At 42.2% G+C, this 23,135-nt stretch overlaps 1 protein-coding gene and 1 long non-coding RNA gene across 3 annotated transcripts; both read right to left on the minus strand.

Annotated features, from left to right (window-relative positions):
• Positions 1–595: 595 nt before the first annotated feature.
• MYF6 (myogenic factor 6) lies at positions 596–2,827 on the minus strand. The gene is made up of 3 exons (XM_038375177.2): positions 2,309–2,827; positions 1,909–1,999; positions 596–1,518 (listed from the first exon to the last, which is right to left on the minus strand). The coding sequence occupies exons 1-3, from the start codon at positions 2,825–2,827 to the stop codon at positions 1,400–1,402; spliced, it is 729 nt and encodes a 242-aa protein (XP_038231105.1). The 3' UTR covers positions 596–1,399.
• A 1,771-nt stretch (positions 2,828–4,598) lies between these two features.
• LOC122455905 lies at positions 4,599–18,443 on the minus strand. 2 transcript variants are annotated; one of them, XR_006274415.1, is made up of 4 exons: positions 18,294–18,443; positions 17,686–17,722; positions 4,900–4,956; positions 4,599–4,683 (listed from the first exon to the last, which is right to left on the minus strand). It is a non-coding gene; the product is annotated as an uncharacterized LOC122455905 (long non-coding RNA). The 2 variants fall into 2 exon arrangements; XR_006274414.1 differs by having other exon boundaries at positions 17,686–17,750.
• Positions 18,444–23,135: the final 4,692 nt, after the last annotated feature.

Here is a 23,135-nt window from a genome sequence, read left to right on the forward strand (position 1 = left end):
TTTTTCTACAGCACTGACTGAAAGGCTTCACGTGTTGTTTTTCCTCCTCGGCCCCACTTTCAGCCACTTAACTCTTTCCGCCCCTGGGGGCCCTAAGCTCCCCCTGCAGGGGAGGAGAAGGCGGTAGGAGTCACCTTTCTTCGAAAGAAGTCTCTGCCTCCTAGACCCCACGGGAGCTGGCTCCTGTCACAGCCCTTTGCTGTCCATTAGGAAACCAGCCAGGCCCATAAATCCTGCTGCAAACAGGGGTTGGGTGCAAGTCCTCCAGCTCCAAAAAGAGATTCAGAGAAGAATTCAGGAGACATAGGGAGCTGGCCAATTAAACCCGGGAGTCTGAGTGACCCTCTCCCAGACATCGCTGGGTATAACAGGCTTCCCCCTTCCAGCTCCTCCAAGCATGTGCAGCTCAGCAGGTCAAACATGCGGGGTAAATATAGCCCCGAGTAAGTCAGGAGCCGAGTGGAAGCGCTTTCCCGAGCGATGTAATGAAACGACTGTAGATCCACTGCGTTTTCCACCGAGGGAGACCGAAGGGAGGCACTGGCCTGGGTGAAGGCAGGCCGCCTACAATCCTACACCCAGCAGCAGCCACAAATGTCAGCTGGGGAAGGCTGCTAATGCAAAATAAGAGGAACTGCATTAAGGCATTCTGTGCGGTTCGGAGTAGACGAGAAACTGTTTAGACAGCTAAAGAGACGCTGCCCTGGATGGAAATACTTGCAACCTCTTAATTTAAACACTTTTTACTTGGATTGCCCGAACTGGGTCCTGATCTCGCTGAAGTCAATGGCAAAATGTCATTCTACTGGGAGCAGGATCGGGCCCACAATTTAAAGTAACAATGGGTCGCGGGGCTGGGAACTTTGTAACACAAAGAACTTTATTTTACATACCCATGAAATCTGGTCGTTCTTATATACAATATCACATTCCACAATTTAAATATATATCTATGGATCCGGTTTACATAAAAAAGTACTAAAATTATGTACAAAAACACAACCTAAGAACTCTTTAAATAATACTAACAGGAAATCCAAACAACAGCTTCACTCAGACAGGAATGAACTTTTTGTTGAGTATTATACAAAGTGGATCACCAGAAAACAAGTAAATATATTAAATAAAAAAGGAGTGGTCTATAAACAAAAGAAAGAAAGAAAGAAAGAAAGAAAGAAAGAAAGAAAGAAAGAAAGAAAGAAAGAAAGAAAGAAAGAGTACAATTATTTGAGGAACATTTCTTTTTAAGAAGATTCAATTTTATCTGCCTACCAGTGCCTTTAACAAGGCCCCTGTCTGGGATTGCTAAAATGTTAAATTAATTCATTATTTCATTTATAGGGTCTGGGGTGAATTCCTTGTTATCTGAGTTCAAAATACTACCAGGCCAAATGCAGATCTACTTCTCTACCACTTCTTCCACGCTGGGAAGTTTGGGATCTTCTGAAGAAATACTGTCCACTATCGAAGAAAGACAACGAAGGCTGCTAGAAGCTGAAGATTCAACGATGGAGGCTCCTAGTTAATAAATAAATAATGATAATAAATACATAAATAAATAATAAAAGATAGAGTGTTTGGTTTAGTTTTGTTAAACAAGAATCGATAGACAGCAGGAAATGACAGAAAGGAACATAGCCCTAAGAAAGAGAAGATCTAACAAGGATCGATATTCACATATTAGGAAAAGGAAACAACACCTGTGAGCAAAATTACAATATCTATATAGCAGCGTGCCATACAGTAACAGTGTTCATTTTTCTTAGCACTGTCAGTAAGATTTTTTTTCCACTAAAGGAATAGATCCATTTCTTTCTCTCTCTCTCTCTCTCTCTCACACACACACACACACACACACACACACGGATAAAGACATTGTGCACAAGTAAAGAGAATCCTGAAGTTTACCTTCTTTGGCGTTGATTGCTAGCACTCTGGAATGATCAGAAACATTTTGCCAGTCGGAGCTGCAGGTGCTCAGGAAATCTGAACTTGGGATCTGAGGTAAACATGCAGAGCGCAGAGGAAAGAAAGAGAAAGAGAAAGAGAAAGAGAGAGAGAGAGAGAGAGAACACGTATTAGCAAAGAGGATCGTTGCTCTCGGGGCAGCCTGGGTGCCTGCAGGACTTCTCAGCGACGACTTACACTTCCCTCGCGAAGTCTGCTAAATACTCGTTAGCTTGCCCGGCGCTGTGGATTGACAGACTACAGTAAGGAAGGGGAAGAGGGGGAGAAAAAAAAGCGGAAGGCGGTTTCGCAGCTGACTTTCAGGGGGCAGGAGGGGACTGAGTACAAGCGCTGTGCTTACATTTCCCTGCTTGGGGCTGAAGCTAAAAGGGTCTCCCCCAATCTCCTGCATTTTCTCCTGCTGATCCAGCCTGTGCAGGAGATCCTGCAGCTTCTCTATGTAGCTGATGGCACTCCTGAGGATCTCCACCTTGGGCAGCCGCTGGTTGGGGTTTGCCACAGTCCTCCTTTTCAGAGCCTCGAAGGCTTCATTGATCTTCTTCAGCCGCCTCCTCTCCCTCAGGGTGGCTGCTTTCCTCCTGTCGGTGGGGGCCGATTTCCTCTTGCAGGTCTTACAAGCCCAGATCAAACACTGGCCGGGGCAATGAGGGGGTTGTAGGCCCGGGGGTGCCAGCACATGCTCCTCTCCACTGCTGTCACTCCCAGCCTCTGGGGGCATTTGGTCCTGACAGGGGGACAAAGTGCCATCGCTGCCTGGGTACAGAGGGGACCCCTCTGCCATCTCCAGCTGCTGTAGAGCTCCATTTTCTCCGTCCAAGTAGAAGAAATAGGAGCTAGTTTCAAAAAGGTCCATCATCATGCTCTCCCCTTGGCCTCTCTGCCTGCTGGAGTTGGGTGATAGGCTCAAAAAAACCCAGAGGAGCCACCCAGATGGAATTTAATTAGTGCAGTGACATAAGTCCCCCTGCTTTATATATAGTAGCTGCTGAAACTCTATCCAACTTTTAGCTGTCGCGGTGCATCATCCTCCAAATCTGATTCCAACCAGTCTCCTGGGCTCCGCCTGGGGAACATCTCCTGTTGGGGGGGGGTGGGGGGGGAGGGAGGGGGAATAAAAATCGCAAACCAGCTCCTGAACGCGGGATGAAGTGGAAAAGCAAAGGTGGATTTGGGGGAATAATTCCAAAGGGCAGCGGCCACCCCTCTCTGTGCGAATCTGCCCTGTTCAGATGGGGAGGGGGCGGCATTTTAGAGCAAACAGCGGAGCTTAAAACGGAAACCTCTTCTCCTTCCCTCCTCTCGTGCTAAATATAGGTATATAGAGCGAGGTTTCAAAGGCAACGGTTACTCTCCAAATAGACGGGTTAATATTTTCAGAAGAGTCCATGCTATTTTCCCCCCTCTTCGAAACATGCCATTCCTGTGACCCAAACCAGTAGTGCCAGCCCAAGGTTATAAGTGGTACGCACTCTTCTGCAACGTACACTTGCAGGAAGGCTGTCAAGGCATAGCTCAGCTTGGACCACCAGGCAACCTCTCTTCCACGGATCATTATATGTTATTGGCACCGTTATTAAGCTAAGCATTGTACTTACACCCATTGTAAGTTTCAGTGTCTGGTGATCACAGTTATCGATCGTAGGGCAAACTGGGGCACTCTATATCCTAAAAAGTGATACACCTAGCTGTCCTGGAGAAGGGATACAGCAGGAGCAAAGCACAATCTTATCCTGTATCTGCCACTCATCCCCCTGAGTCTCAGCCCACCAGATGCAAAATCATGTGTATTTTCTTTCCTTGTTTGATTACAGTTTGCAGATATTAACAACAACAAATGTAAAAATAAAGAACTAAGCCCATGAAATATCACCGACTCTATCCACCTGTCCTTCAAATTCAATCCTTTGGGAAGGGATCCATTATCCTGCCGCTAAGTTCCCTGAATTATAATGGAATTGATCATTGGATCGATTCATCCTCAGAAACGGATTGTGAACTGATACTTCCATTGACATTAGGGACTCATGAATCAATGGGATTTTGGTTCTGACTGAATAAATACTGCAGGATCCGGCCCCAAATCCCTCTTCATAAATCATGGCAATGTCTGATTTTAAATGGATCCACAAAAGTTCAACATACTCAGTTAAACTACTAGTTTCAATACAAAAAAAAAGTACAGTATTTAGAATGTAAGCTCTTTGGGCCAAGGACTCTCTCCCATGTGCTGTACAGTGCTTCACACAAAGGGGCCCCAATCTCTATTATGTTTGCTAGCTGCTACTGTAATATACATAATAAATCATAACATGCTCTATAGAGATAGATACAGATAGATACAGCCTCTATACCATAGATACAGAAGCTGGGAATGAGTGACAAAGGATGATTACCTGTTAGGTTCATTCCCTGTGGGGCACCTGGCATTGGCCACTGTTGGAAGACAGGATACTGGGCTAGATGGACCCTTGGTCTGACCCAGTAGTTGTCATTGTTATGTTCTTATGTTCATATGGTTTCAAAGGATGCTTCAAAAAATGTAATTACATTTTGATTCCTGACCAATGGAACCAACTCTAAGTCTGATTGTGTTTAGCTATCGAAGGCTATATTTAATAAATAGTACATAGGTTAAATCTGTTGTAAATATGTGGGTTTCCCCCATTTTTCTTATTTTCTTCCTTCCTTCATCAGAGGGAATGCTGGGGGTTGGCACTGCAGAAGAAAAAAATAGACGTTTCCCAAACTAAAACGTCCTGGAAAAAAATCCAAACAAACTATGATACAAAAGGAAACATAGAAATAAATGAAATGGAAAGTAATTGATATTAAATAGAGCACTGAGGTGGGAAGTTGGATTTCAGTTGCGTTGAACATGTTAATGTGACCAACAATATTTCATTCAACTGACAGCAAACTAGTGAATATCACCTTAATAGCTTGAAATTTGTTGTCCCAACTCTCTCTCTCTCTCTCCAGATCAAACATCTATATATGAGAAATGATACAAGAGTTCTCTACAAAACAGATATACCTGTATATACGTTGACAAAGTTAGAAAGATTGCCAATAGGTAACATTGTCTACAAGTTAGGAGGGTCAATAAAGTTGTGCACTTCAAATGGCCTCTCCAATATGTACTAGAAACTCATATTTTTGTGATTTCTTTTGCTCCAGAACAACTGTCTCTCTTTTATACCTACTGCTATGTTCTGATGGCCCTGAACTCACTAGCTGCATCTACTTACATTATTACAATCAACACCAACATGATTGCACCAGCTCAAGTTGTAATGGTGCATTGCAGCTACACTAGGCATCCTATTTCAGGTCCACACACAGCCATCCCTTTTTAAGTTGTAGGTCCTGTGGACTGTTGCACCTGTCTCAACATCCATGGCAAAATTCTTTGGAACAAGTAAATAACATCTATTGGTACCCTTGAAGTGTTTGGTTTGGCTGAGCATCATGTGGAGGTGAATAAATTTTCTTGAGCTATTGGGGGTTGAATATATCATTACTGTGTTACTTTTAGCTAATAGCTCTTGATCTGTCTCATCTCTAATAAGTCACCAGGACCAGATGGTATTCATTCAAGAGTTCTGAAGGAACTCAAATATGAAATTGCAGAACTCCTAATTGTGGTATGTAACTTATTGCTTAAATCAGCCTCTGTACCAGACGACTGAAGGGTAGCTAAAGTAACACCAATTTTTAAAAAAGATTCCCTGATGATCCTGGCAATTACAGGCCAGTAAGCCTAATTTCAGTACCAGGCAAATTGGTTGAAACTATAATACAGAACAGAATTATCAGACACATAGACAAACATGATACTTTGGGGAAGACTCAATACAGCTATTGTAAAAGGAAATCATGCCTCACCAATTTTTAGAATTATTTGAGGGTGTCAACAAGCATGTGGACAAGGATGATCCAGTGGATATAGTGTACTTGGACTTTCAGAAAGCATTTGACAAAAGTCCCACAGCAGAGGGTCTTAAGCAATGTAAACAGTCATGGGATAAGAGGGAAGGTCCACTCATGGTTAAAAAGATAAGAAACAAAAGGTAGGAGAAAATGGTTAGTTTTCACAATGGAGAGAGGAAAAAGCAGGGTCTGCCAAGGATCTGTACTAGGGTCTTTGCTGTTCAATATATTCATAAATGATATGGAAAAGGGGATGAACAGTGAGATGGCAAAATTTGCAGACAATACAAAATTACTCAACATAGTTAAGTCCAAAGTCCAAAGCTGCCAAGAGTTACTAAGGGATCTCACTAAGTTGGGTGATTTGAGAAACAGAAATTTAATGTTGATAAGTGCAAAGTAATTGCCATGGAAAACATAATCCCAACTATACATACCAAATAAAGTTACCATTCAAGAAAGATCTTGGAATCATCATGGATAGCTCTCTGAAAACATCTGCCCAATGTGCAGTGGCAGTCAAAAAAGCTAAAAGAATGTTAGGAACCATTAGGAAAGGGATAGATAGTAAGACAGTAAATATCATAATGCCACTACATAAATCCATGCTACATCCACATCTTGAATGCTGAGTGCAGTTGTGGTCGCCCTATCTCAAAAAAAGATATATTAGAATAGTAAAGGTACAGAGAAGAGCAACAAAATGAGTAGGAGTATGGAACTGCTTTCATATGAGGAGAAATTCAAAAGACAGATTGTTCAGCTTAGAAAAGAAATAACTAAGAGGGGATATGATAGAGGTCTATAAAATTATGAATGGTGTGGAGAAAGTGAATAGGGATGTCTTATTTACCCCTTCACATAACACAAGAGCTAGGGGTCACCAGATGAAATTAATAGGCAGCAGGTTTAAATAAACATGAGGAAGTACCTCTTCACACACACAGAGTCAACCTGTGGAACTAATTGCCAGAGGAGGTTGTGAAGCCCCAAAATAGAACTGTTAAAAATTAATTAGACAGGTTCATGGAAGATAGGTCCATTAATGACTATTAGACAAGACAGTCATGGACACAAACCCATGCTCTGGGTGTCTCTAAACCTCTGACTGACAGAAGTTGGGACTGGATGACAGGGATGGATCACTCAGTAAAGTGCCCTGTTCAGTTCACTCCCTCTGAAACATCTGGCCACTGTCGGAAGACAGGATACGGGGCTAGAGGGACCATTCATATGTTCTTATGTTTTTTTCAGATCTCAGAGAGGTGGAAAGCTGCTGAGACAGTACCCAGACTACTATGGCAATCTTCCACAGAGTAAGTACATTAGTGGCTTATTGTATGTTTATGATGTGGCTGCTGACTAGCAAGTGATTTTTGTCTTTTTTTTTTTAAGGTAAAAAGAGGGATGACCTTGCAGTTCAGGCATGAATTGGAACTCAGGAGCTCTGGAGCCAATTCTCTGCTCTGCCACACACTTCCTGACCTTGGGTAAGTCACTGAGGTCCAGATCCTCAAAGGTAGTTAGGCATCTAACTCACATTGAAATCAGTGGCAGTTTGGCACCTAAAACCTTTAAAAATTTGTGCCTTGATCTCTCTAAAGGGGTGCTGGAACAGAGGGGACCAAGGCTTAAACTCCCTCATAGATTTCCACTGCAACTTCAACAACCACCACCCATCCACTAAACTCTCTCTAGAACACTCTCACACCAGCATCAACTTCCTGGACACCACAATCAGCTTCTGCTATGGAACCCTACAGACACCCATATACAAGAAACCTCTGGATCACCACAGTCACCTTCATAGAGCCAGTAACCATCCCAACTGCACAAAGAAATCTATGATCTGCAGCCAGGTGCTCAGATACCACAGAATATGCTCTGAGGAGAAAGTCCCGGATATACACCTTAACACACTTTCACTAAACAAGGACACTTGACTAGAGAAGTAGATAGCATCATGAAATGGGCCATCCAAATATCCCGAGACAAGCTGCTTCAATACAGAAATAAAACCCCGTCCGACTGCACATCCCTAGTTGTCACCTACCACCCCACAATGGTACCCATATGGGATATCATCAACCAACTATAACTCCTACTCAGTGGGAACCTTATCCTGAAAGAAATCTTTCCTGAACCCCACCCGGATTTACAATTTATCTCCGGCACACATAAGGTGTATACAGATAGATTAGATAAACAGACTAGATAGGCCAGCAGACAGACAGACAGACACCAAGGGGACCCTGAGTAAAGATCAGATCCCTGATGTCTCTGTCGCTGTATGGAGGGGCCTAGCCTCCACAAGTTTCCTGAGGTCTGTTGGTATTGGAGGCTAAACTCCCTGTTTGCTCTGTTAGGGGACAAACTCTGTCTATGCCATGGAACGACCATGGGAAAAATGCACAAGGAGAACTTCACTTAAATACAGGGTAGAATAATTCCCCTAACTGCAGGACTGCCTGGATGAAATCTATGGCCTGTATTATGCAGGAAGTCAGACTAGATAATTTTAGTAGTCCCTTCTGGCCTTAAAATCTATGAATTCCCCCAACAATCTGTAGGGGGGCGACTTAGCCCAGAATTGGTGCTAGGGTGACCAGACAGCAAGTGTGAAAAATTGGGACAGGGGTAGGGGGTAATAGGAATCTATATAAGAAAAAGACCCCAAAATTGGGACTGTCCCTATAAAATCGGGACTTCTGGTCACCCTAATTGGTGCATGATTTACACTGCAAATTCTGTAGTTAGATGTCCAACTGATTTTGCTTACACAAAGCTTGCTTACAGGCACAAATATTATTATTTACACGTACATAACTACTTTCTTTGGGCAGGCAAATCCTGCTTGTGTGCATAGATTACATTATTTGTACATGCAAATTGTCATGTATGCAAAACTACATGTTTGAGCAGCACATACAAGCTCTGATTCTGCAACTTAACCCTGCACCTGGATGGAGCCCCGCTGAAATCAATCAGCTCAATTCAAACACAGAGGTCTGCCCATACAGAAGGCAATGCAGGAGTTGGACCTTACACAATAATTAGGTGAAGGTGTGTGTAGCCTGCATGTATGTGTTTGTGAATAAATATGTCAACAGCCAAGTGACAGCACAAGTATCGTTATTGTTTTAGAGAACTGAAATTTAGGTAGAAGCAATAATCCCTCTAACTCAGCATGGCAAATGTTCATATGCTTTGGGACAATTTCAATGATAGTCTAGGAATGGGAGTGGAAAATGCACATTCAAATAGCAGCAGTCTGAAAAGTTAACCTAGTCTTTTGAATTATTTTTGGGAAATTTAAAAAATTATCTTAATTGAGGCCTTTGCTGAATGGCTGTTTCTAATTATTGTTGTTTTCCTTTGGTTTGATATGGAGTTTGGTGCTCAGATCAGTTACATGTCTGATAGTTGTCTAGAGGCGCAATCTTGCTAACTAAACAGACATTTCTAGTTCCGGATAGGAAGGGAGGATTTTATTACAGCTCTCATGTTGGATGGTTATGTCACATAGTTCTAAATGGCAGATGCTTTAATGCCTGTGTCAGGGTTTACAGTAACAAATAGCCACCACTGCACAAACACATTTATTCTACTACAAGACATTTTATTGGGGGGAAAACTGCCCAATCAGAAACAGAATGCTCACTGCACTGTTACTGAGTGGAACAGGCACCATTAGCTGTGCAATCCACATATGACATTGTATGTGGTAAGTGACAAGAGGATAATTAAAGATATTTTTCTCCTTAAAAAGAAAAGGAGTACTTGTGGCACCTTAGAGACTAACAAATTTATTAGAGCATAAGCTTTCGTGAGCTACAGCTCACTTCATCGGATGAGCTGTAGCTCACGAAAGCTTATGCTCTAATAAATTTGTTAGTCTCTAAGGTGCCACAAGTACTCCTTTTCTTTTTGCGAATACAGACTAACACGGCTGCTACTCTGAAATTTTTCTCCTTGTGATCCAAGATTGGGGTCATGGCTTTATATAAAATGTAGCATGTATATCAGACATTTTGCATACTATAGTCTTAAAATCACATGTTTATCTCTCAGCTTAGATGGTAACCTCTTTGGAGCAAGGACTGTATTTTCATTGTTTGTGTGAGCAGTACTACTAGCACAAGGTCCTGGTCCTTGATGGGTGTTCTCTCAGCACTACCAGAGTACAAATAAATATGCCCTTCATCCCCTTAGTATTTGTGAACAAATTTTTTCTATAGACTAGGAGTGATGCTTTGTATACTGCTGGGCAAAGCTGTTATAGTTTAGCATTTGCCATTTGTTTCATTAATAAACATGAGGTTTGTGGGACTTATAGATTTCAGTTCACAATGGACTAAAACATAGTATTCAGGTTCTTAGCCTATCTCTGCAGAAAAATTGATTTGACCCGGTTTACACAACTGTGATTTCCAGATTAAGGTGCCACAAGTACTCCTTTTCTTTTTACAAATAATGTAAAAATCTCAGTGTTCAACCATCTTTTTTTTTTGCACAGGAAATGAGTTTGGAATCTTTTGGTATTTTTGATGTTTTTGGTGTTGTTGAACTTAGGAAACTGCACAAAATTTCACACACACAAAAGTAAAAGTAAATAAAATAATATTTCATACATGCAGAATTAAACAAGCATTGTACAAGGAACTCTAGCAGGACAGGGAATGGACTTTTTCTCCCCAGTCACTGGTAGGCCACAGGGCTGGAGGACAGCCCTTCTGTGACTCGATGAAATAGTGGCCTGGCCTTTGTGAGAGTCCGGGGCAAAAGCTAAATACACATGTATTCTATGGACCCTCTCTCAGCAAGTTTACCCCAATGACACTCTTTGTGTCAGCCTATTCAGAACCCATCTTTGCAGCTGCTCTGTCCAGAGAAGTACACTGGGGGAAAATGCGGTGGGGAGGGCTTTTTGGAGACCCTCAGTATTGGTGTGAATTTCACCTTCTGTGCATAAAATCCTGTTAGTTAATGAACTCATTTCAGTGGCCTTTGTGCAGTAGGATTTCACATCACAGGCAAGTCCATCCATATGGTCATATAGTGGTAAAACAAATTAATTTCAGATTGCTAGCTAACAATGGCCTGAAATAAACTGGTCAAAGCAAAATCTCACTGAAGCTGCCATTTCCTCCTTGCCTCATTCCTTATGTTCCCACACTGGGTGATGTTTTATTTACCATATTGTGTTACAATACCTAGGCACAAAAGGTTGAGCCAGAAAAGAAAGATTTATATGTGAAGGGGTTTCTTCGCAGGAAGATTTTTCATTGCAGTGGATTGGCAGTGAATATAAGGGTCAGTGGCATTACAGCAGAAAAATCATCCAGTTGACAGGAACACCCCAGCCACCTCCGCCATTGATGGTTAGTGATCTCTACATCTCTCAGAATGTCTCTACCCACTCCTTAAGTAGAGGGAGAATTGTGCTATTGGAAAGCTACAGAATAGAATAATCTGGTAATGAATTTTAAATTATATTAAAAGATTTTCTTCTCAGCTGACTGGTTAGTCACCAATTTCACAAGTGCTGAAATACTTAGTCATAAATGGTCTGATCATGAAATATTTCACCTCCAGCAGCACTATCTAAATGCGTAGCTGTCAACTCATAGCGACTAAATATTTAGCTGGAGACAAATGAGACAAATGAGACTGGATGATGACAAATGGACAGGGAAAGTCTATTTAGAGCTAGCAAAGGCGAATGAACATCCTAGTCAGTGGGGGTGCCTGGCTGGGGGGATTTTCAGAGCATGTTGGCATGAAGCAGGTGCCTACAGTGGAAGGTGAATTTGACAAGTCTCCAGGTACACAGGAAGCCTGCAAAAGCTGCAATCTATGTATAGCTGAAGGGGGGGGGGGGGACGTTGGGGCAGAAGGGTGCCTCCCTGCGAAGCCCCTCATTTTCAGAAATCTACGCAAATCATTAATTTTTACACGATAGACAGGTATCCATCTATTGCCATTCAGTTCAGATAGTATCAGAACACTGAGAAAGACAATGAGCATTACACCTAAACCCTATGGAAAAGAGAAACCACAGCGGCTATCGCACATTAATTAAAAGAATATTCATTTTTAATTTAACAAACTGATCTGAAATGTACAGAGAAAAACACTTTTTCTCTCCACTCCTATTACTCACCCACTATTCCTCTGCTGGGAATACAGGGTGTTATAAATATGATCACAATATCACAAATGGTGGCAAAAGAGGAGAGTAAAAGAGAAACGACTCCCTCCTCAACTCGCCCCTGCAGTCTAACACTGGGCCCAGTCATATCTCTGAGATCCACGTGCAGAGAGAGGCCTTAATGCACAGAAGGTGGTGGGGAAACCAGCCACCTATATAACTATATTCCGTCCCCCACAACCACCCCCCAGCTCCATGGAGGACTCTCTGCAGATCTGTGGAGGGAAGAAGAGGCAGTGTAGGATGGGTAGATGGACAGATGCACCTGATGATTACCTGTTCTGTTCATTCCCTCTGAAGCATCTGGCATTGGCCTCTGTCAGAAGACAGGATGCTGGGCTAGATGGACATTGGTCTAACCCACTATGGCCATTCTTATAGTCTTCCTCCAGCCCTGTAAAGATTGTCATCCTTTGATCATGTCTCATATTTGGTTGTGATGCTATGTGCCCTGTATTCACACCCTACACACTACTGTGATAATATTTGTACAAAAATGCCTTGTGAGGTATCTTGTGAAAGCTAACAACATTCTGGTTATTAATATCATTATAAAATGCACATGTTAACATTACATGTGAAGTTATGAGTTTCCTTTGTATGATGTTATTAGAAAATGTCTCAGACCAGACAGCCTAGTCTAGGTAAAGATGATAAACAGGTCTGTCCTAGACAAAGGAATGAGGGTTTACCTCAATTTACATATTATCAGTAACTAAATTTATCAAGCTAAATCAGCTAGGGTTATCCTGCTCTTGAACTTGATATAGAGAATTAGTATGTCTCTTGCACTCCAGAAACAGACAGGAGGCCAAATCCCCAGGAGGCCTTCCTGACAAAAATCAATCCTTTTAGGAATATAAGGTACAGAGAGTAAGACTCCAACTTTATCCTTCCTGAGGAGATAAAGAAACCTTGCAATTTGATTTCAGTGATGGGTCCTGGCCAGTAAAAAGCTAGAAAGGAAACAGTGTAAAACAAAAACAAAACATCCTCCCCCCCCCACCACAACAAAATCAAAACCAACCACTCTATCTTGAATAAAGACTGTATCTGGCTAGATTAAGTTTTAGACTTTTTGGTGTTTGTTTTCACTTTTATTTGCTTGTAACCATCTCTAACTTTATCTCTTTCATTTGGTATCTCTTAAACAATGCTTTTTTGTTAATAAACTTGTTTTACTTTCACTAGAAACCAATTCAGTGTTGTGTTTGAAGTGACAGGTGTATTTACCCCAGTTCAATTAATAAGTTGTGATGTACTGACTCTTTAACAGAGGACCAAAGTTAATATCTCCTTTGAATGCACAGTGTTGAGTGCTGTGTATTGTACCTGAGGAGCTCGAGGGCAGGAATTCATTGATTGGTTCCTGCTAGGCAATGTTTGGGCTCTGAGAGACCCTTGAGGAGTTTGCTGGTAGGGAAGACAGACTGGTAATCATGTTATTTACACATTTCTTTTGTATAAACTCTGCTAGTGATTTTCTAAATCATAGGATTCCTCCTTAGTTGTGATTGCTAAATACAGATCTTCTTTTGCTTTTTTGAACAGCAGCTCTTCATTATATGAACCCTCCATTCAATGAATGCAGTTGCTTGAGTGTATCTAGATGATTAAGAAGAAATTCATAAGTTTTAAGATAGTCCTGCAATTCCTTATTTTTGGGCTATAACCTGTTGCCCATTATAATTGTCCTCAGAATTCTGTGATGTGCAAACCTGGATTTAAAGTGCTAGAACACAGCTGAAGTTGTGGTACCCAGATGTGTCACTACTTTTGGCAAGCTGCTAGGATTGTCCATTATGATCAGATGGCCATGTCTCTCCAGAACAAACAAATCAGTTCTGTCTTTGTGCCATGGACTTGCAGGTTGTTAAAGAGACATCATAGGTTCTGCCTGCTGTCCATTTCTGTAATTTGGGCAACTCTACACTTACTCAATTTCATTAATGCCATTGTTCATCTGCGGACAAAGTACAATTTCTCCAGTTCTTGATTTTCGAGAAGTGTTGATTTTTCCATCTATGACTTGTAGTTTGTGTTCTTGCTTGCAGCATATCATCCTTAGCCCTTTGCTTTCCAGTTTGTCCCATAATCCTGCTAGTCTAGCCCATGCTGCTTTTGTCATGTTCACATGTACTGATCTGGATTGCCAGAGAATATCTGGTTGTGTCACCAAGAATAGAATACCAACTTGACAGCATGTTGCAGTTTCTAGGCACTGTCCTGCTTTTGTACTTACAGAAGCAATTGCTGTATCCTCAGTGGTCCTTCTCCTTTCTTGAGTTTTGCATTTAGTAATGTATAATGAGTCTATAAGTCACATGTAGGCCTTTCATGCATATGCTTATATTAGCTCGGCTTATATGTTTCTTCACTGTGCTTAAAAAGAGCTCTTCCCCTCATTTGCGAAATCCTTATAATTTAGCTTTCGCCCATGTTTTTCCAGATTTCTCTGCACATTTCCCCAAGAGGCCTATTACATTTATTATATTTTTGCCCCAAAGCTGGACATTTTCTAACCTCTTGCCAGCTGTGACATTGCTGATATCACCCCCTTTTTTTGGCATGTTTCTTTCCTTTGCCTTTTAAATTTCTGTTAATAATTTCCTTCCTTGTTTAACTAATGTGTTTGCATCATGTGCGTTGTGCTGCTTGGCATATGAATATTGATTTTCCAAGTGTAAAATCCATTTCCTTGAGTAGCTTTTGACAAAGCTTTTGAATGTTGCTCCCCAAAACTATGATCTTTAATGAGGGAGTTTTTTTAATATTAAAAAAAATTCAGTGTTAATTCTGGACAAACTCCTCGGTTGTTTCCCCTTCTTTCTGAGTCTTTATCCAGAAAACATAGCTTCCACAGACCTGGTCACATTTTTTCCCCCTCAAACATTTTCATTATCTCTTCCAAGGTTTTTTCACTTTCCTCAGCTTTATCCTCCGTATGGAATGAATGCAATGTTGTGGAGATGTTGGGGATCTTTTTCTGTCAGCATCCCCCCAACCCAGCACATACCCAGAGCCTCCAGCACATGTTGACCTTTCATGAGCTGGGCTGATTGAAAGAAAAGTTTGGCGATCCAACCCCACCCTAGTGACAAGCAACCCAGTTTTCCTTCCAGATGGGAAAAAACCTTTTATCTCCTTACCAACCATATTGAGAAAGAGCCCCAAACCCTCACAGATTTGGTACAAAGCAATTTCCACACATTGTTAGAACATTGGTCTGTCTAGTGCACTATTCCATCTCTGAGAGTGACGGGTAGCAGATGTTTCAGAAGAAGGTACAAGAAAACCTGAAGAGGTTTCCCATAGGGTAGCTGAGGTTTCCTCCGAGCTCCCTCAGTTAAATTGGTGTATGCCCAAAGCATGAGGATTTATATCCCTTCCAAACTTTTTTTTATCCTATGTAACATAACCAGATGTGGTGCAAATGTGCCTGAAGAGAGATTCCCACACATCTTACTCTGAAAAGCACTTCATAATGAAACTAGCTCTTCCTCAAGTAAAATGGACACCTTTGAACAAGATGTTCCTAGGAAGAAGTTTGCTCTGTATTAAGAAGCAATAGTGACCTCGAACCTGACCTACATTATGCCATGTTATCAGAATGTCTTGCATAGCTGAGAACCTGTTTTGAAGTTGTCAAGTCACCATGCTGCTGTATGTTACTCTGAATATAAAGCTCTGCAACTGAAGTTACTCCAGATTAGCCTGTCAAAAATTATAGCTGCTACTTTAAGATGGGGTGCCTTCATTTCTCTGCTCCCTTTCACACAACTTCACTCAATACCCTTTTACACATGTCTTAAGTTCTCAGCTGCTTGAGAGCTCTTTGGATCTCAGAAACATGTCCTTCAAACTATACTAGAATACAGATGCTGTAAAATGGCTGCCCATAGCATACACATGGGAAATTGTGAGACTATGGATATTTACACAATTGTAGTTTTAAAGCTTCTAATGTAAATAGCCTAGAGCAGGGGTCTCAAACTCAAATGACCACGAGGGCCACATGAGGACTAGTACATTGGCCCGAAGGCCGCACCACTGATCACCCACCCCACTGCCCTGGACCCACCCCCACTCCACCCCTTCTGTGAGGCCCTGCCCCTGCCCCGCCTCTTCCCACCCCTTCCCTGAAATCCCCACCCCAACTCTGCCCCCTCCATGCCCCCAGGGGGTGCAGGAGGGGTTCATGGTGCATCAGGGGGCTCAGAGCAGGCGGTCAGGTGCAGGGGGTCAGGGTGAGGCAGGCATCTCAGGGCAGGGGGTTGGGGTTCAGGAGGGGTGTAAGGTGAAGGAGGGGGCTCAGGGCAAGGGGTTGGGGTGCAGGAGGGAGTTTGGGGGGTGGGTCTGGCCCAATGCACACTGGGACAGGGCAGGCTCCCTGCCTGCCTGCCCGCCCTGCCCCCGCGCCGCTCCGGGAAGTGGCCAGGACCTGGGGGAGGGGAGGGGCACAGAGGTCTGTATGTTGCCCTGGCCGCTCCTCCAGGTACCTCCCCAAAGCTCCCATTGGCCGGGAATGGGAACCGCTGCTGCGTGTTTGAGACTCCTGGCCTAGAGTTTTAGGGCCCTCACTAAGTTCCCTCCAGTGGCACAAAAGACATTTAAAGTGATCCTCAATGAGCATCTGAGGATTCCAGTGGTGTGGGGGAAACGTTTGCTGGGGTAGAGCTCAAAGCCACTCTGACCCGGCCCACACAGTGCATGTTGGGGGCAGAAGAAGACTGACAAGAGAGCACAGCATTCTAGCAATCTTGGATCAGGAACGGGGAATTGGAAAGCCACCTTTGCCTTCGTGGAGTGTGTCAAGTGCAGCCTGTCTCACTTGAAGAGTCAATTATTACAATTTGTACTTGTGAGGCCTTATACTCAATTTAATGGCATTTCTCTGTAACATGAAAGCTTTTGAAACATGCATCCAACCCAATCAGACATTTCAGGTATTGTTCTAGTTATCAATTGGCAAAACTCAATTGATTTTGGTGAAAAATCAGAAGCCTGGAAAAGCCCTGATTTCCACTAAAAAATTAATCAAATACTCTACAAATGAGAACTCTTGACAAGCATCTTGTCTCCTTGAGTCATTACAAACAATAGAATTGTTGTCTATATTTGCTGTAAAGAAGAGTGGTGTTTGGTTGACTTACCTCTGATGACACAGTGCCTGCAGTTAAGAGCCATGTGAGTTGTTGACAAGAGCCTACCATGCCCTCTTTTGGCTGTGCCCCTTACTCCCTCTTTACCCTGGACTCCACACTTCAGTGAGCCCCTTGACTCCACTCTGGCCAGCTCTCCCTCCTGCCAGGACCCTCACCCCACATTCCGGCCAGGACCCCTCCCCCCACTTCAACTGGGTTCTTGCCTCCCTACCCCTGTATCCTGAGTGACTACCCATAGGCACTCAGGATATGGGGTGAGGGGAGTTAGAGACCCGGCCATAGTGTGATCAAGGGGCCCAATGAGGTGTACAGCTCCACCTACAAATGCAATAAAGCGTGCTACCCTCTGGGATCATTAAGAGATTATAATTTAACTCTATCAATCTGCAAGAAATTAAGAAAGCTTCTTACCTACTTCCAGGATCCAATCCAGACACCCTGAGAAGTCCTAATGAAAACAGAAGGCAAGCAGGCAGCTACATGCGTATAAGAGATGAGATCCTGTAACTCATTTATAGAAAACATTTCAGAAAAACTGCATTGACCATAGGATGTCAGCTGTCCAGTTTGACTGAAGAATCAACAAAAAACAGGCTCCCAGGGTGCTGGGATTCTTGGTTAAAATAATATTTGGGTAATGTGGGCTAGTCTGAAAGTTGGGAGTGCCAGACATGGCAAAAGCTTTCTGTCGGTTGCAAGAACAGTGGTCCCTCTCTCCAGGTCTCAGCGTGTTTCCTCTTTGTGACTTAGCCCTCTGGTCAGGTCACTATATGGTCACCCCCGCTTCCGGAGTAACCAAGTCTGACTGGACAAACTGTCCATATGCTATCTTAGGCAGTCTTGTGCTCCAAATACAGGTCCTGTGCCGCTTTGCTGGTAAGGGAACCTGGGCACCTGCCTGCTACTCTGGCTTTCAGCCGAGGCACCCTGTGATTAGCAACCTCGGTCTGCTCACACTCAAACCTACTTGCTGTTTCCCTGGGCTTCTTCCTACCCCACCTTTTTATTTGCTTGCTTACCTCTGGGTTTGCCCCAGAGCTTCCTCTTCTTCTTGTGGGCTACTTCATGCTTTTCAGTCTCTTATCAAACCCGCTAATCCAGGATAAGGGCTCAGAGCTTTCTCTTCCCCTCCTTGTCCCTACCCAACTCTCTTTCTTCTAGAGAAAGACTACAGGCCCTTTCCTGCTCTTACTTCCTAGCTTTATACTTCTAGCCCAGCTGGGCTTCATCTGCAATTAGTGTTTATCAAGCCCTGGCTTCCCTCCAAGTGCAGCATATTTTTAACCTGCTCAGGGATTGTGTAAGAATGGCCATACTGGTCCATCTATGCTGTATCCTGTCTTCCGAATGGCCAATACCAGGTGCTTCAGAGGGAATGGACAGAACAGGCAATCATTGAGTGATCCATCTCATCGTCCACTCCCAGCTTCTGGCAATCAGAGGCTAGGGACACCCAGAGCATTGGGTTGCATCCATGACTATCTTGGCTAATAGCCATTGATGGACCTATCTTCCATGATCTTATCTGTTACCTGGGGTTATTTGAACCCGACACTCTGGTAACTAATCTCTGTCTTCCAGGCGGTGTCATGAATTAAATCAATGGAGACACAGCTACATCATCTGATAAATGATTGGTACAAAAAAGAGTGCTTTCACTCAAAGCTCCTTCTTTATTCACACACGCATGTGAAATAGCAATAGTCTAAGCATCCCAGATTTAGTTACCCAAAGTCTGAGGTGGTGTCGAGTGTTCAGCAGCAGGTTTCCAGTGATCAGCCGTCTTTCCAGCTGCTGGGGAGTAAGACGTCAATCTGCTAACTCTTAGAAATCCTCTTCAAACTGCTCCAAATTGCACATTCTCAACTAATCTTTTATAAGTTACTCAAAACAGAGTGCAGTAAGTTATAATAACCTCTAATAGGCTAACAAATCCCTAGAAACAGCAACAAAACTTATAATGCTACTTATCAGCAAAGCAACTCCTAGTCATAAGAGTATGACACATAGTTCTAAGATCAGTTATCCACACTCATTATTTATTCTAATAAATCTGTACAAAGCTGCAGCTGTGCCGCCAGTTGTCCACTTTACTTAGACAAAGGCCAAATTATTTCTAATGATTTGGTGTTCTCATTTTCAACTAATGGTGGCTGAATACATAAAATGGCTGCAGTTGTGTCAAGTCCAGTTCTCTCGTAACATTATCTAGTTCTTTTTTTGAACCATGTTATAGTTTTGGCCTTCCACAGCATCCCCTGGCAAGGAGTTCCACAAGTTCACTGTGCATTGTGAAAAAGTACATCCTTTTGTTTGCTTTAAAACTGCTACCTATTAATTTCATTGGGTGACCCTTGGTTCCTGTGTTATGTGAAGGAGTAAAAAACACTTTCTTATTCACTTTCTGCACACCAGTCATGATTTTATAGATTTCTATCATATCTCCTTAGCTGTCTCTTTTCCAAGCTGAAAAGTCCCAGTCTTTTTAATCTCTCTTCTTATGGAAGTTGTTCCATTCCCTTAATCATTTTTGTTGCCTTTCTTTGCACCTTTTCCAATTCTAGTATATCTTTTTTGAGATGGGATGACCAGAACTTCATGCAGTATTCAAGCTGTGGGCATACCGTGGATTTATATGGGGCATTATGATATTTTCTGTCTGTGACATTCTAATGGTTCCTAACATTGTTAGCTTTTTCGACTGCCACTGCATTGACTGAGTGTTTTCAGAGAACTACTACACTTAGTAAGAAAACACCTCATCACACATAGTAATAAAAGATACAGTGTTTAACTTCTAGGCAAATTATTAGCAGAAACAATCTCATAAGAATATATTTCTGACTAGCTAAAGAAGAATTCTGGCAGAACAGTTTTAAATGAGAATTATGCACCTGGTAAGTAGATAACTTACATCTATGTTTATACTTAGAGAAAATAGCAGGAGACTATTTTAATCATGACGTGTGAAGCAGCCAGTTTACAGAACAGTCTGCTGGCCCTTAATGTTACTATATTTAAACACCCTTACGGCAGGTTAGACTATTCATAGATTTTCATAGATTCATGGAGTCCAAGGCCAGAAGGAACTAATATGATCACCTAGTCTCTCCTCCTATATAACACAGTCCATATAACTTCCCCAAAATAATTCTTAGAGCAGATCTTTTAGATGAGCATCCAATCATGGTTTATAAATTGTCGTTGATGGTGAATCCACCACGACTCTTGGTAAATTCTTCCAATGGGTAATTACTTGCGCTATTAAAAAGTATGACTTATATCTAATGGGAATTTATCTAGCTTCAACTTCTAGCCTTTGGATTGTGTTATATATTTCTCTGCTAGATTGAAGAGCCCATTATTAAATATTTGTTCCCCATACAGATACTTGTAAACTGCAATCAAGTCACCCTTTAACCATCTCTTTGTTAAACCAAATAGATTGAGCTCCTTAGTCTCAAACTATGAGGCATATTTTCTGATCCTTTTATCATTCTTACAACTCTTCTCTGAACCCCCTCCAATTCATTAATATCCTTCTTGAATTGTAGACACCAGCACTGGATGCACTATTCCAGCAGTTATCACAACAGTGCCAAATATAGAGCTAACATAATCTCTCTACTCCTACTTTGAGATTCCCCTGTATATGCATCTCAGGACCACATTAGCTCTTTTGGCCACAGAATCAAACTGAGAGACCAGGTTAATTTGATTATCCACCATGACCCCCAAATCTTTGTCAGAGTCACTGCTTCCCAGGATAGAGTCCCTCATCCTGTAAGTATGGCCTACATTCTTTGTTCCTAGAATTATGTTTACATTTTAAATCATATTAAAATGCATATTGTTTGCTTGCAGCCAGATTACCAGGTGATCTAGATTGTTCTGTATCAGTGACCTCTCCTTTTCATTTTTTATTTCTTCTCCAATTTTTTGTGTCAGCTGCAAACTTTATCAGTGATGATTTTATGTTTTCTTCCTGGTAATTGATAAAAATGTTAAATTGCATAGGGGCAAGAACAGACCCCCACAGGAACCCACTGGAAACAGATTTGCTCAGTGACCATTCCCTGTTAACTGTTATATTTTGAGACCTATCCGTCAGCAAGTTTTTATGTTAACTTTATATTTTTCTAGTTTTTAAATCAAAATGTAGTGAGGTACCAAGTCAAACACCTTATAGAAATCTCATATTTTACTTCAACACTATTACCTTTATCATCCGAATGTGTAATCTGATCAAAAAGATGTATCTAGTTAATTTAACAGGCTCTATTCTCCATAAACCAAGGTTGATTTGCATTAATTATATGACACTCCTTTAGTTACTGAGTCTCAGATTAGCCACTCCATTATCTTACCCAGGATCAATGTCAAGCTAAAAGATATATAATTAGCCAGGTCAGGCCTTTGATCCTTTTTTAAAACTGGCATATTAGCTTTATTCCAGTCTTCTAGAACTTCCCCAGTTCTCTAAGACTTATTGAAAATCAACATTAACTGTCCAGTGAGTGCCTCGCTCCTACTAGAGATCTGTGGATAAAAAGTGCTATGTAAGTGCCAATTATTATCATTATTATTAATGGATTGCTATTGATTAATCCTTTCTTTTCCTTTCTATATTTCTTTTACTTTAATAACTTTAAAGCAGCCAAAAATCACTGTGCATCATGAATGACAAACATAAGCTGTTCAAGTGCTGACATCTAATTAACTAACTTAACATCAGCCAATTCACTTTGTCTCAGTAAATGACTTGACAAAATTTTCAAACATAGTGGCCTAAAGTTAGGTTCCTAAATCCATAGCTAGGCACCTTGAGGCCAATGGAAGCTACTGAGTTCTCAGCACATCTGAAAATCAGGCAGGTGCATAAATACAGATGACCTTGCCTAATCAGAAGAGTTTCTTCCATCTAGACTGCACAGTTGACCTAAGATATGTCTTAGGTGGCAAACTTCCTCTGGAAAAAAAAAGAGCTAAAAAGGGGAGGAGTTAAAGAAGATGGGTACAGAACATTACAAGCTAGATTCACAAAAGGACTTAGGCACCTAAATCCCAGAATCAGGCTTCACTGGGCCCCTCTGGGATTCTCAAAAGCCCCACTCAGCTGCTGCCGAATGCTGTAGGTACCTAATCTCATGTGGCCCCTCAATTATTACCGTAAATGTTCCCTAAACGCTGATGGTTATGTCTAGACTGCAATGTAAGCCCAAGGTTCAAACTCAAGCCTAACCTTCCTTCCACATATACACAAATCATGCTACCCCAGTGCTCAGACCCAGGGTCCCAGGACCCCTGGGGGTGGAGGGTCTGAGCCTGGGTCAAGCCAGGACCCAGGGTTCAAGACCTATTGCTTTGCAGTGTAGACACAACTCCCTTGGACTCTGGGAGTTCACCAAATATATCTCACAATCCCACACGCTAATTTTCTTTGTCCTCTGGACAAGCAAGTTTTCCCACAATGCACCAGGAACAAAGGACTAGAGCAGACACACCTTGGGAGGGAAGTCTGGGATATGGGTGATTGGACTCAGGCCCACATAATGCAGTGTAGACAGCAGAGCCCCAGGGTTCAACAATTCCTAACTTTGGGTTCCAAAAGAGTGTAGATGCTCAAACCCTAGGTTAATAAACCTAGAGTCTACTACTTCAAGTTCTGCTGACCCGGAGTTTACATTGCGTTGTAGCCCTACTCCAGGTTTCTGCCTGAATGCATGCATACTGCAGCCCCAGGCCAGGCATCAGGACATGTAAGCTCCAGTGCTATGCATAATTTGAGAGATGACAGCCATTGCTCCATTTAACTCACTTGTAGGGCCTGATCCAATGAGCATGCCTAGATGTTGCCTACA

The sequence above is a fragment of the Dermochelys coriacea genome, chromosome 1, assembly GCF_009764565.3.
Source record: "Dermochelys coriacea isolate rDerCor1 chromosome 1, rDerCor1.pri.v4, whole genome shotgun sequence".
Taxonomy (NCBI): domain Eukaryota; kingdom Metazoa; phylum Chordata; order Testudines; family Dermochelyidae; genus Dermochelys; species Dermochelys coriacea.